The sequence below is a fragment of the Myotis brandtii genome, unplaced genomic scaffold, assembly GCF_000412655.1.
Source record: "Myotis brandtii unplaced genomic scaffold, ASM41265v1 scaffold215, whole genome shotgun sequence".
Classification (NCBI taxonomy): domain Eukaryota; kingdom Metazoa; phylum Chordata; class Mammalia; order Chiroptera; family Vespertilionidae; genus Myotis; species Myotis brandtii.
The window spans coordinates 4,029,003-4,043,266 of NW_005358043.1; the positions used below are offsets into that span (position 1 = coordinate 4,029,003).

Consider the following 14,264-nt stretch of genomic DNA (forward strand, 5'->3'; position numbering starts at 1 on the left):
AGGAAATAATATAATGTCCCTGGCCAGTATGGCTCAGGGGGATGTTGTCCTGTGCACCAAAAGGATGCCAGCTTGGTTACCGGTCAGGCACATGCCAGGTTGCCGGTTCGATCACTAAATAGGGGGTGAGCAGGAGGCAGTCGATCAATATTTCACTCTCACATCACTGTTTTTCTCTCCCTCTCCCTTCCTCTCTCTAAAATCAATAAAAAGTATTTTTAAAATAAATTAAACAAATAATATAGTGAAGTTTTTGAGGCAGGAACACCTAAAAACAAATTGTAAGAACCTTCCAAGTCAAGTAGGAAACATGGAAAAGGTGCTTGGAAAATGTAACAACACTGAGACTACGTAGATCTTTAAAGCTTCTAGAGAGAAGATACCTCCAAAGAAGGCAAATCATAGTGACATCAGATTGCTCAGCAGCAAGGAGAAAAGAAATAATGTCTTAATAGTTCTGGAGGGAAATGGTTCTGAATCTAGAACAGACCAAGTGTGATGGTAAATACATGGGACAAAGACTCATAGTCTTTCTTAAAATGTCTCCTGAGATTAAAGTGCAGCAAAAGAGAAAAATAAGTTAAAAGGAAAAGGAAAAAGACATGGATACCAAGCACTCTGTGCCCAATAGACAGAAACTCCGAGACTCCACAGTAATATAGCCAACCACTAGCACAATAAGTCCATGGTGAAATACAAGAATGAAGGACTGTGAGAACAACCCTGGGAGACACGAAGATTTTATATACTAGATAATATGGCTGAGAACGTGAAAAATGTTTTATATATGAAAAAAGCCAACTACAAACTCCATAAACAACAGAAAACTATACCAAAAAAAAAACCAAAAACGGCGTAGTCCAAATTTAAGTACACTAAAAAGTAGAGCAAAAAAATTTGATAGCGAGAACATTCTCTTTTGAACAACACAAGAAATGTGATCACAGCATAGTACTTGTCTCTAAGGTGAGTAATGTTGTTCAGATCATAATTATAGAAGACCTTACATTATGACTTTTATTTCAAATATTTTATATATTTTCAGAAGATTTTTCAGTTTTTAAAAAATTGTGTAAGACTAAAACAAGTTGTTCACCAAAATATGTTCTTTCCTGGTCCAGTACTAGATTTGTAGTCAATCACATATTTGCCCAGCAACACTGCACTTGCAAGCACTGCCCTCACCCCCAAGCTCTGTTGTGGCCAGAGGAGCATGATTGAAGTGATGTGTGTTCATAGGAGCTCTTACTTACTTTTCCTTACCTCTAAGCTGGAATACCTGCAACTAAGCTGCAATCATGCAGGCAAAAACAGTTGCCCTAAAGGATGGTGGAGAAGCACAATGAAGAGAACCTAAATGCATGGAGTAAAAGAAAAACTGTAGATAGTGACAAATGCTATGAAGAAAAATAAAGCAGCAGAATACGAGGTTAGAAACTGAAGGGAGTTGCATTTTTTAAAAGTGTTCTAAAAAGAGTCCTCTCAGAGGGGATGCAAAGTAAGAGCAAGTTTGAGAAAGAGCGTTACAAGTAGAGGAAACAGCCCTTACTCTGGCTTTGAGGTAAGAGCATGCTTGGGATGCGCACAGTCCAGCAAAGCTGTCAGTGTGACTGGTAAGGAGTGCGTAGGAGGGGATTACAGGTGAGACCAGCGGGAGTGGAGGACCAGACCGAATAGGACCTCATTGGCCAAGATAAAGATGTTGGATTTTATTCTGAGTGAGATGGGAACGCATTGGAAGATTTGGAGCAAAGGAGTGCAAGATCTAAAAGAGTCATTCTGGCTGCTTTGTGAAGAAGGCACCGTGGTAGGGAAAGTGTGGAAGCAGAAAGACAGGCCAAGAGGCTCCTTTAGTTGTCATGTAAAAGATGATGGTAGTTTGGACCGGGGTTATTGGTAGAAGTGGGAAAAAGATTGGATTTAGGGTATAATATACCAAAAGCATGTTTTCTATGTAGTACTTGTGCCCACCAGAAGAACTGTGATCAGAAATGAGTACCTCTGGGTGTAAGGAACGTTGCTTTTCATCATAAGCTCTTGTGTTTACTGCCTTTTTTTTTCCTTTAGCTATGTACATATATTACCTTGATTTTTAAAACTACGTTTTAAAGTATAAAGAAACAAGACATTTTACTTTTAATATCTTTCCATGTCAATATATAGTCCTATCTCATTCTTTTAAAATTTATTATAAAAGCTTCATTGATTTACAGAAAAAAAATTGTAAAATGTATATTAAACCATAAAAGAGGGCAAATAGCAAAACAGTTGTAAAAAGAAAAAACTGGAGACATCACATTTCCTGATTTCACAATATATTACAAAAGCTACACTAACCAAAACAGTATGATACTGGCATAAAGAAGACCAATAGACAATGGAACGGAATAGAGAGCCCAGAAATAAATCCACACATACACAGTCAACTGATCTTCGGCTAGTATGCCAAAAATACACAATTGATAGTCTCCTCAACAAATGGTGTTGAGAAAACTGGACATCCACATGCAAAATGAAATGGAACCCTTATCTTGCACCATACAAAAAATCAACTCAAATTTTCATAAGACCTGAAATTGTAAAACTCCTACAAGGAAATGGAGGAAAACTTCATGATACTGATCTTGGGGCAATGATTTCATAAGTGACAAAAAAGCAAGTGGAAACATATTAAGCTGAAAAGCTTCTGCCATAGCAAAGGAGGAGTAAAAGGTGACCATAAGGGATGGGAGCAAATATTTGCAAACCATATATCTGACCAGGAATTCATCTCCAAAATATAAAAGGACCTCCTACAACTCACCCCCCCCAAAAAAACAACACATTTTAAATGGCCAACAGGTATATGAAAAGATGCTCAAATCAGTAGTCATCAGGGAAATGCAAATCAAAATCACAATGAGGTATCATCTCACTCTTGTCGGGATGGCCATTAAAAATAAAAATGACAAGTGTTGGCAAGCATGTGGAGAAATTGGAACACTTGCGCACTGTTGGTGGGAACATAAAATTATTCAGTCATTATGGAAAACAGTATGAAGGTTACTCAAAAAATTCAAAGTAGGATTACTCTGTAACCTAGCAATCCCACTTCTGGGTAGATAGCCAAAAGAAGTGAAATCTGGATGCCTGAGAAATATATGCATTCTCATGTTTATTGCAGCACTATTCGCAGTAGTCAAGATGCACCCCACATGAATGGCTAGGATGGAAATATGACAGATGGATGGATAAAGGAGATATTATACACACACATACGTACACTGGAATATTATTCAGCCATATAAAGAAGGAAAATTATGTACTATGCAACACCATGAATGAACCTTAAGAACATAAGTGAAATAAGCTAGTTACAGAAGGACAAAATACCACATGATTCCACTTACATGAGGTATAAAATAGTTAAGCTCATAGTAGCAACTAGTAGAATGGTGGTTGTTGGGGGGTGGGGATGAGGATGGAAAGTTGCTGTCCAAAGAGTATAAAATTTCAGTTTTGCAAGATGAATAAGTTCTAGAAATCTGCTACACAATTTTGTGCTTGTAGTTAAAAATATTGTATGGTACACTTTAAATTTTGTTGAGAGTAGATCTTGTGTTGTCTCTTTTTACAAAAAAAACACTAGATATAATTCACATAGCTTAAAATTTCCCATTGTTAGTGTACAATTAAATGATTTTTTTAGTAAATTTGTAGTTTGCAATCACCACAATTCAGTTTCAGACATTTTCATCACCCAAAAGTTTCCTCAATCCAATTTTCAGTCATTCCCGACTTTCTTCTCCTAACTCAGGCAACCACGGATCTGTTTCGTATATGTATAAATTTCCCTTCTCTAGAAATCACATATAAATGGAATTGTATAATATTTGACCTTTGGGCTCACACCACTGACACCTCTGATCTTGATGACAAATGCCAGTTTGGGTTCCGCAGGTACATAGAAGTTGCCAGCTTTTCTTGCCATCCTAGCCATTCAAATCTCAGTTCTGTACATCTGCCCATATTCCTGTAATAGTGCTTAGCTTTTTCATAGATAAGCTTCCTCCTTGCCTTTCGTAGCATCTTCTGGGCAAACTTCTTTCTCAGGTGCTTAATCTTCAGCTCTGCAAGATTCCTTTGCCCCTTCTTAATAAGGGTTTCTGGCACGGCAGGAACTTTCTTCTTTGCTTCTGCATTCTCCATGGTTCCAGCCAGGAAAGTGGCTGTACCATTTTACATTCTTATCAGTACATGAAGATTCTAGTTTTTCTATATCCTCCCTCACCAACACTTGATTTTTTTCTTATTACGGTCAAGTTCATTTTTTATTTTTTGCATACGGATATCCAATTATCTTAAAACCATCTGTTAATAGGCTATTCTTTCTACCATCAAATTGTCTTAGTACTTTTCACAAAAAAAATCAATTGGCCATAATGTAAAGATTTATTTATGTACTCTCAATTCTATTCAATTGGTCTGTATGCCTATCCTGAAAACACCACACTGTCCATATTACTATAGCCTTATGGTAAATGTTTAAATTGGACAGTAAAAATGTTTCCAAATTTGTTCTTTAACAAAATAACTTGGCTGTCTTTATCAATTTCTACAAAAGATCTTTTTAATGGGGATTGCATTAAATACATAGATCAATTGGGGAGGGAGAGGATTGCCATCTTAACTATTTTTAGTGTCTAAGTCCATGAACATGGAATGTCTCTCCTTTTATTTAGAGCCTCTTTAATTTTTATCTGTTTGTTGTTTTTAGTATAAGTCTGGAACTTCTTAAACTTCTTAGTATCAATCTTTTTGAGGCTATTCTGAAGGAACCCTTTTCTTAATTACACTTTCAGATTGTCCATTACTAATATGTAGAAATACAATAGATTTTTGCATTAGTCTTGTATCCTGTGATCTTGCTAAATGATAATAGTTTAATAGTTCCTTGGGTATAGAACTCATTAGATCTGGAATTTTCAGGAGACTCAAAAGTGGGAAATCTAGAGGCATACAAATGTCAGATGATGTGTGTGAATTCACATAGTGAGCCACTTACATTACATTCCTGAACTGCTGTTTCCCCTTATCCTAGTCATATTGTTGTAACCCAGATTTCAAAAGGACCCTCCTTACTTCTCAGAGAACTAAGACTAACTGTCCAAGACCACCAACAATTCCACTTCCTGTGGAAGTCTGAATGTCTTCCCAGGGCTTATATTCACTCTTCTTCCCCCAAATACCTGCATCCTAGTGTGCCCTCTTTGTACAGTACTACACTGAGTTTCTCAGAAAGAATCCACTCATACAAAAGCATTAATGAAGCAACCCTAAATGACTCCCTAGATCAGATGGACTTAGTCGACATCTTCAGAACATTTCACCCCAAAACTACAGAATATACATTCTTCTCAAGTGCACATGGGACATTTTTGAAGATAGACCATATATTGGGACATAGGCAACGTCTCTTTAAATTCAAGAAATCATATCAAGCATTTTCTCAGATAACAATGACATAATATTAGAAATAAATTACAATAAAAATTCAAACACTTGGAGGCTAAATAGCATGTTACGAAACAATGATTGGGTTACCAAAGAGATTAAAGAAGAAATAAAAAACATCCTGGAAACAAATGACAATGAAAACACAACAATCCAAAATCTATGGGACACAGTGAAAGCAGTCCTGAGAGGGAAGTTCATAGCATTACAGGCCTACCTCAAAAAACAAGAAAAAATGGTAATAAATTATCTAACTCTATAACTTAAAGAATTAGAAAGAGAGCAACAAGAAAAGCCCAGAGTGAGCAGAAGGGAGGAAATAATAAAGATCAGAGTGGAAATAAATGACATAGAGACAAAAAATATATATATACAAAAGATCAATAAAACCAAGAGCTGGTTATTTGAAAGGATACACAAGATTGATGAACCTCTAGCCAGGCTCACCATGAAGCAAAGAGAGAGGACCCAAATAAACACAATCAGAAATGATAGAGGCGAAATAACAACAGACCCCACAGAAATACAAAGGATTGTTAAACAATACTATGAACAACTCTATTCCAACAAACTGGTCAACTAAAAGAAATGGACATATTCCTAGAAAAAGACAATCTTCCAAAACTCAATCAGGAAAAAAATAATCTGAATAGGCCAATAACTATGGAGGAAATCGAAGCAGTCATCAAAAAACTTCCAGCAAACAAAAGCCCTGGTCCAGACGGCTTCACAGGGGAGTTTTACCAAACATTCAAAGAAGAACTAAAACCTATCCTCAGAGTATTCCAAAAAATTCAAGAAGAAGGAACACTTCCAAGCTTTTTCTATGAAGCCAGCATTACCTAATCCCAAAACCAGATAAAGACACTACAAAGAAAGAGAATTACAGGCCAATATCTCTAATGACCATAGATGCTAAAATCCTCAACAAAATTCTAGCAAATAGGATCCAGCATTACATTAGAAAGATCATACACCATGACCAAATGGGATATATTCCAGGGATGCAAGGCTGGCACAATATCCGCAAATCAATAAACATGATACATTACAGAAACAAATTGAAAGATAAAAATCACATAATTGTATCAGTTGATGCAGAAAAGCATTTGACAAAATACAACACACTTTCTTGATAAAAACTCTCAGCAAAGTGGGACTAGAGGAATCATACCTCAACATAATAAAAGCCATATATGACAAACCTACAGCCACCATCATACTCAATGGGCAAAAACTAAAACCATTTTCCCTAAGAACTGGAACAAGACAGGGATGCCCACTCTCACCACTCCTGTTTGACATAGTACTGGAAGTGCTAGCCATAGCAATCAGACAGGAAGGAGAAATAAAACTGTCATTATTCTCAGATGACATGATATTGTACATTGAAAACCCTAAAGAGTCCATCAAAAAACTATTAGATTTAATAAATGAATTTGGCAATGTAGCAGGATACAAAATTAATACCCAGAAATCTATGGCTTTTTTATACACCAATAATGAACTCACAGAAAGAGAAACTAAAAAAACAATCCCATGTGCCATTGCATCAAAAAACTTAAGATACCTAGGAATAAACTTAAGTAAGGAGGTAAAAGACCTGTACTCAGAAAACTACAAGACATTGAAAAAGGCAATAGAAGAAGACATAAATAAATGGACACTTTTCAAAAGTGGACATACAGAAGTTCAAGAGACATGAAGACATGCTCAAAGTCGCTAATCATCTGAGAGATGCAAATCAAAACAACGAGATACCATCTCACACCTGTCTGAATGGTTATCATCCAGCAATTGACAAGTGCTGGCAAGGATGTGGAGAAAAAGGAACCCTCGTGCACTGCTGGTGGGAATTCAGACTGGTGCAGCCACTGTGGAAAACAGTATGGAGTTTCCTCAATAAATTAAAAATGGAACTCCCATTTGACCCAGTAATCCCATTTCTAGGAATATATCCCAAGAAACTAGAAACACCAATCAGAAAGGACATATGCATCCCTATGTTCATAGCAGCATAATTTACAGTACGACAGCTAAGATTTGGAAACAACCTAAGTGCCCATCAGCAGATGAGTGGATTAAAAAAATGGTACATCTACACAATGGAATACTATGCTGCTGTAAAAAAGAAAGAACTCTTACCATTTGCAACAGCATGGATGGACATGAAGAGCATTATGCTAAGCAAAATAATCCAGTCACAGTAAGGTAAGTATCACATGATCTCACTCATTTGTGGAATATAATGAACAACATAAACTGATGAACAAAAATAGAGACAGAGAAGCATCGAACAGACCGTCAAACCTCAGAGGGAAGGCAGGGGAGGAGGATAAGAGATCAACCAAAGGACTTGTATGCATGCATATAAGCATAACCAATGGACACAGATGCTAGGGAGGTGAGGGCATGTGCTGAGGGGTGGGACCAGCCTGGGAGTGATCAATGGGGGGGAAAGGAGACACGTAACACTTTCAACAATAAAGGAAGGAGGGAGAGAGGGAGGGAGGGAGGAAGGAAAGAAGGAGCCAACCACAGAAGTCCACATCTATCTAATAAAGAGGGGATATGCTAATTGACCCTCACATCATCACAAAGATGGTGGCACCCACAGCCAATAAGGAAATATGCTAATTGCCACACCCTCAAAGATGGCGGTGCCCAGTCCCCTCAGCCCCACCGGGGCAGCAGGCACATGGCAAGGCTGGGCTTGCCCCCAGGCAGGCCCAGCTGCTCCGCGTGCCTGCCTCCGGAGACCCCTCAGCCCCGCAGCCGCCCAGGTCCGGCCCAAGGCTCAGGTAACCAGGGCCGGCCAAGGCTTGCGCTGCTGGCAGTGGCAGCAGCAGAGGTGTGATGGGGCGTCGCCTTCCCCTGATCACTGGGTCGCCTCCTGCCCCTGAGGGCTCCCGGACTGTGAGAGGGGGCAGGCTGGGCTGAGGGACCCCTTTTCCAGTGCATGAATTTTCATGCACCGGGCCTCTAGTATTATTATATGCTTCTGCTCATATGAAAGCCCAGTATAGGAACCTCTAAAGAGACAGAGCTAGATTAGTGAATGATTAGTTGGGAGTGAGGGGAGGTAGGGTCAGATAAGGTGGGGAGGATGAGCAGTGATGGCTAAAGCATCAACATGATGAAAATGTTCTAAAATTGGCAGTGGTGATGGGTGCACATATCCAAATATACTAAACCTGAGAAGTTGGGTGTAGTCAGGGGTTTGTTTAGTTTGTGGAACTAGAAGACCTCCAAGTAAGATTAGTGGAAGTTAAAGGGGAGCCTAGTAGTGTATCAGCAGGTGCACTTGTTTCCTCATCTGTAAGAGATTTGGATTTGAAAGGCACTATTTACAGGGATTGAGAGCAAAGATTTTGGAGCACAATTTGCCTGATTTCAGCTATTCACTAGCCTTTTCATCTTGGACATATTTATTCTCTGAGCTTCAGATTATGTAAGATGGGGATAATTATATACCTACCTAATATAACTGCTGTGGGAATATGTATACACACACATTCTTATTAGAACAGTACCTGCTGCATAGTAAGCTTACTGTCATAAAATTGAGGTCCTTTTCAGATCTATTAGGTTACATGGTCAATTTCTGCCAGCCTGGCATTCCAAGGTAGAGATCTGAACCAGAGATGTAGGCTAATCATTTCCTGCCTATAATGTTCTCAAATACTTGGTATGAGATACCCAAGAAGAAAATGGAAAGAACATGTGAATAGCAAGGACAGAGTGTTGAGGAATATTATATTTGGGAACAAGAGGCAGGAGTATATAGAAGGGGCCAATAAAGGAACATTCAGAGATAGAGATGGAAAACTAAGAAATACTGTCATGAAAGCCAAGTGAAACAGAAAAGAAGCTCCAGGGAAGGCAGCCTTTTAGAGGAGAGGCCACTTGAGCCGAGTGTGAAGGTTGTGGGACATATCTGATGGACAGGGAGACGTTCAAGATGAAAGCAGAGGAAATTAATTGATGAAGCAGTTTTGCGATGATTCAAGAAGAAGGAGGATAATTTCTTGGAGTTGGAATAAAAGAAGGGAAAGCTGTATTTTGATACAATCAAATTGGAGTTGGGAAAGTTGGAAGCTGGGGAAGCTCATGTTGGATAACTTCAACTTTTTCCCAAAAAACTAGGAAGCAAAGCCATCTGGAAAGAGAGGAAAGAACCATGTTTCTAAGCAGCTTTAAATATTTTCCCTAATTCTGCCTTTTGTATGAATGAAAAACAAATGATCCATGTCAGTTATAATGGGTAATATTTACTGAGCCTTTAATATCTTGCTAAGAGCTTATTTCAAACTTAAAACATCCCTCACAGGCAAATGGTATCGGTATCATATCTACATATTACAGAAGGTGTTACACGAGAAAGCTCAAGGTTATCTAGCTAATAAGAGGTATAACCAACACTTTATATGAAATACATCACTTGACCTATATCGTAGGGATGTGGAAAGTAAGATTTTCTTTGCTTTTATATTTTGTAACAGGTGACAACCAAAGCCAAACAACTGAAGGATTCAGTCACCTACTCCCCAGGTGAGTTAGCATCTACTTCACCCCATTAATCCAAAGCAGTTTCTTTAAAATAAATCCCTTTTTATAACATCTTTAAATCCGATGGTGTAATAGCTTTGACCAATGAACTCTATTGGCCAAACCTCTAAAAGGTGTCAAATTAGCCCTAGCTGGTTTTGCTCAGTGGGTAGAACATCGGCCTGTGGACTAAAGGGTCCCAGGTTCTATGCTTGTCAAGGGTACATGGCTGGGATGCAGGCTTGATCCCCAGTGCGAGCGTGCAGGAGGCAGCTGATCAATGATTCTCTCTCATCATTGATATTTCTCTCTCTTCCTCTCTGAAATCAATAAAAATATTTTTTTAAAAATAAAAGGCGTCAAATTATAGGAACCACTAGCCAATTCAGCCCTAAACATATAGTGGGTGCTAAGATGTATGTGGTAAGTTTAAAGAATTATAAAAAACCTTGTTCTCCTCTAGTTTGGGGTCAGGGACGAAGGGGACTGTGTGCAGTGTCCCTACACCGCCCCACCCCAGTGATCCACACACTGCCCTCAGAAGAGCAACAAGCAGTTTTCCCAAGGATCTATGTTTCTCCAAATGTTTCTTCCAAGACTAACTGGAATTTTGTTAGTGTCTCCGTACTGTTTGCCTAGAACCAGGAAGTAAGAAAATGCCTCCTAAACCTTCCAACTTAACCTAAATACAGGTCCCAGGGAGTTTAGTGCAGGTGAGCAACCCTGGAGGTGCCCGAAGTCGTCCCCAGGAAGGGCTCAGCATGGGGGCTGCAGGCTTTAGGAAAGGGGGCATTTCCAGATCCTTTTCTACCAATAGAGTTATTTGTCTGGGCATGGAGGCAGAAATCGGCAGTGAGATGTTGTGTGAAAGAAGCTGACCTCCAAAGATGCATTCTGGAAAGGCAGTGTGGTGTAGCCAAGTGAACAGACAGGCGGGTCCTGCCAGAGCATTGGCGGAGGGGTGGGAGGGGTGCAGTTGGGTGTTTCAGGGCATCTCTGAGGCGACACCCGTGGCTGGGAGGCAGGGTCAGTTTGCCCACTTTCTGCCGAGCGCTGAAAGGAACAGGTGTCGGTCACGGTGGCACCGGAAGTGGCTTTGAGTAGAGAGCAGATCCCACAGGTGCGTAGTCACCTGCAGATGGTGGCGCGGCGTGAGCTCGGACAGACCCGCTTTAGTTGTGCTAATGGAATTAAGGGCAACTCTGGATAGTGAAGAACCACCTTCCAAACCTCAAAAGTAGCAGCTGTTCCTCGGAGGCCTGTGCACTCTGATCACGGTGGGTTCCAGGTACACCCACTGCTCCTCAGAGTGGTGGGACCAGGCAGAGCGGGTTCAGGTCCCCCCCGCCCCCCACCTCTGCTGCCTCTGAGGCTGACTTTCCTCATCGGTAAAATTAGGACACCGATACCTGTCCTAGAGCAAAGTAAGAATTAAGTGAGATGACACATGTGAAATGCCTGGGACATCGCCTGCTGTGTGAGAGGCCGCTGTCCCTCTCGTCTCCTGACGTGACCCTTTCATCTGTGTGAGTGCCCTTTCCCACAGGGACGGTGAGGCTCTCTGAGCTCAAGTCAACAGCTCAGCATTCCAGGCCCGGCAAGGCCACCGTGGCCCTGCCCGACGACATCATCACCCAGCGGGAAGACGCCCAGCAGGCCGCGGGCGCTGGGCAGGACAGCGAGCAGGAGCAGGAGGAGCAGGAGGCCGCGGTCCCGGAAGGCCAGCCGAGGAGACGCAAGCCAGCCAGGCTGCCCGAGGCAGCGGCGAAGGCAGAGCCAGAGGAGAAGTTCCGTGGAAGGAGGCAGAAGGACTTTGATATATCAGAACAAACCACATCGAGCGACGAGGAGAGCCAGAGGAAAGAGAGAAGCCGCACTGCAGAGGAGCCATGGACTCAGAATCAGCAGAAACTTCTGGAATTAGCATTACAGCAATACCCAAAGGGATCCTCTGACCGCTGGGACAAGATCGCCAAATGCGTCCCGTCTAAGAGTAAGGTGGGTGAGGCGGGGAAAGGTGTGAGAGCCACCGCAGTGACCGCAGCCAGCTCTGCCCCGTCTCGGTCACAGCCCCTGTCTGCAGCTGTCCTGGGAGCTCGGGCCTCCGGGCTCTCCCCGGGACCTGTGCACTCGCTGGTTAGTGTGCATGAAGGAGGTCAGCAGTCTAAGTGGGCCATTATACAGACCAGGTAGTTTTCCTGAGAAAATTCCAGGCATGGAACATAAATGTCACCCTCAGTCACCCCGCCAGCCTCTGGAGCATTTGCTCTCCCAGGTGGCAGCTCCCTCTAAGCAGAGTGAGGAGGTTTCTCAAAATCACGGGCCCCCGAGCTCTGTGACGAGCCTTTAGCCAAGGGGAGGTGTGGTCCCAACTCTGCATGTGGCTCTGGACTCAGCAGTAGCGGGCAGCTGACCGGAGACCCTGGAAGCATGTTTGTATGTGGAGTCAGTGTGAGAATGACAATGACATTTAGGGTTCAGCTTACCCTCTGTAGCCTTGACTTCCCCATTTAGTATCTGCTTCAGTACATCTGCAGATAGTCCTCAGATTAAAAACTCAGACAGGCGGGAAGATGGTGTCCCTGGGGAACGCCAGCCCCACCCGGCCTTTGCCCTCTGCTCGGCCAGTGGAGTTCCTCTCCGTGTGGTCTTTCCTGCTCTGCCCTTGCCCGACACTCAGTCTCCAGGGCTTCTCTCCTTGCGGCCATGCTCTTCTGTCTGAGGCACCAGGAACACTGAGAAATCAAAGAACCAATCTCTTCTGCCTTCTGTGCCTTTTACTCAGTAGCCTCTGGGCACATTGATGTTCATTTACATTCTTATTTTTTTAATTGAAATTCTATGTTGGACAATCTAGCTTGTGGCCATGAATGCCCCCAGGTGTACAGGTCTCGTTATCTATCACCTACTTTAAAATGAGGAGTCAAGGTTTCCCACGGAGAAAAATAAAACCATTGTCAGTTGATCTATTTGAGAAGCACAGACTCCCCCTGCCTCTCCAACTGCTTTACCAGAAGTAATTATTTTCCCTAAATTTCTCCAGCATCTGTCAGGACACAGGCATCTGCCTATGTGATGAACTGACGTTGGCGTAAAAGGAAGGAGAGGGGACTGGATTCCTTAGGACACTTAGAAACTCACTGACTTGGAGTTTGGGAACCTTCCTGTCTCAACCAGAAATGAGCAGCTTTTCCTGTCCTGCAGAAGTTCCCTTTCAGCCCTGACCTTAGATTCGGGTCCAGGAAAGGCTGCGGGGCTTGTCTGCTGTGCAGTGACTCCATGAGTGGCCGGAGGGGGAGGTCCACGGCAGCCTTTGGAGAGGGGCAAACCCGAAGGAGAATATCCTGGATGCGTGGCCTCGCGTTTTTTGGTTTCTCTGAAATGACATGTTGTGATGAAATAGTGAAATGTTAAACATGATCGTTATAGTTAGCAAAGTGAACGTCATGGTCACAATGATAGTAGGCCTCACAGACAGCTGCCACTGGCCCCTCACCTAGCGATTCGCACCACGCCCTGAGCTGGACGTTCAGCTGGCCGCCTCCTTGCACCTGTCTAGCCTTACCTTCCTGTGACCACCCAGACTCACCTGGGAAATTCTAGGCAGGTCCTGTGCAGAGTGAATGGACATGAGACTGTCTCATTATCACTGGGCACAGCTGACAGACAGACTTACCCAGGAAGTAATTGTTTTACCTCTCTGGTTTGTGGAAGTAATTGTTTCACCTCTTTTTCTTTCTACAGGAAGACTGTATCGCTAGATACAAGTTGCTGGTTGAACTGGTCCAAAAGAAAAAACAAGCTAAAAGTTGAATATTCTGGAAGATGATGTTCACCTTCATTTTCCAAAATGAGTATTTTAAAACTCTTATGCAGAAATTTGCATTTTGTACCTCAGCATTCTATGAATCATGTGCCTTAATAAAAAAATAATAATAAATTTAAAATAAATGTTGTGCTCTACTGTTTAAACAAATAGTGAGTTAAAGGAGAAAAAGAATTGGGGTATTTTACCACTTATTCTCTCATTACTACCAACTTTTCTTTCATGGGGAACAAACTGAATAGTGCCTTCCAGCAATTAGACAAATACATGATTTTGAAGGAATAGATGAATAGACCAGCGATTTTCAACATTTTTCATCTCGTAGCACATAAACTAATTACTAAAATTCTGCAGCACACCAATATATATATATATATTACATTATTTGCTGATCAGA

At 41.7% G+C, this 14,264-nt stretch overlaps 1 protein-coding gene across 1 annotated transcript in view; it reads left to right on the forward strand.

Annotated features, from left to right (window-relative positions):
- The window catches only part of DNAJC1 (DnaJ (Hsp40) homolog, subfamily C, member 1), a 144,014-nt gene extending 130,017 nt beyond the window's left edge, over positions 1-13,997 (forward strand). The window contains exons 10-12 of the mRNA XM_014539384.1: positions 9,996-10,044; positions 11,588-12,039; positions 13,786-13,997. Coding sequence (XP_014394870.1) covers positions 9,996-10,044; positions 11,588-12,039; positions 13,786-13,854 — 570 coding nt within the window. The 3' untranslated portion in view covers positions 13,855-13,997. The remainder of the gene's footprint in view (positions 1-9,995; positions 10,045-11,587; positions 12,040-13,785) is intronic.
- The last annotated feature ends 267 nt before the right edge of the window (positions 13,998-14,264 follow it).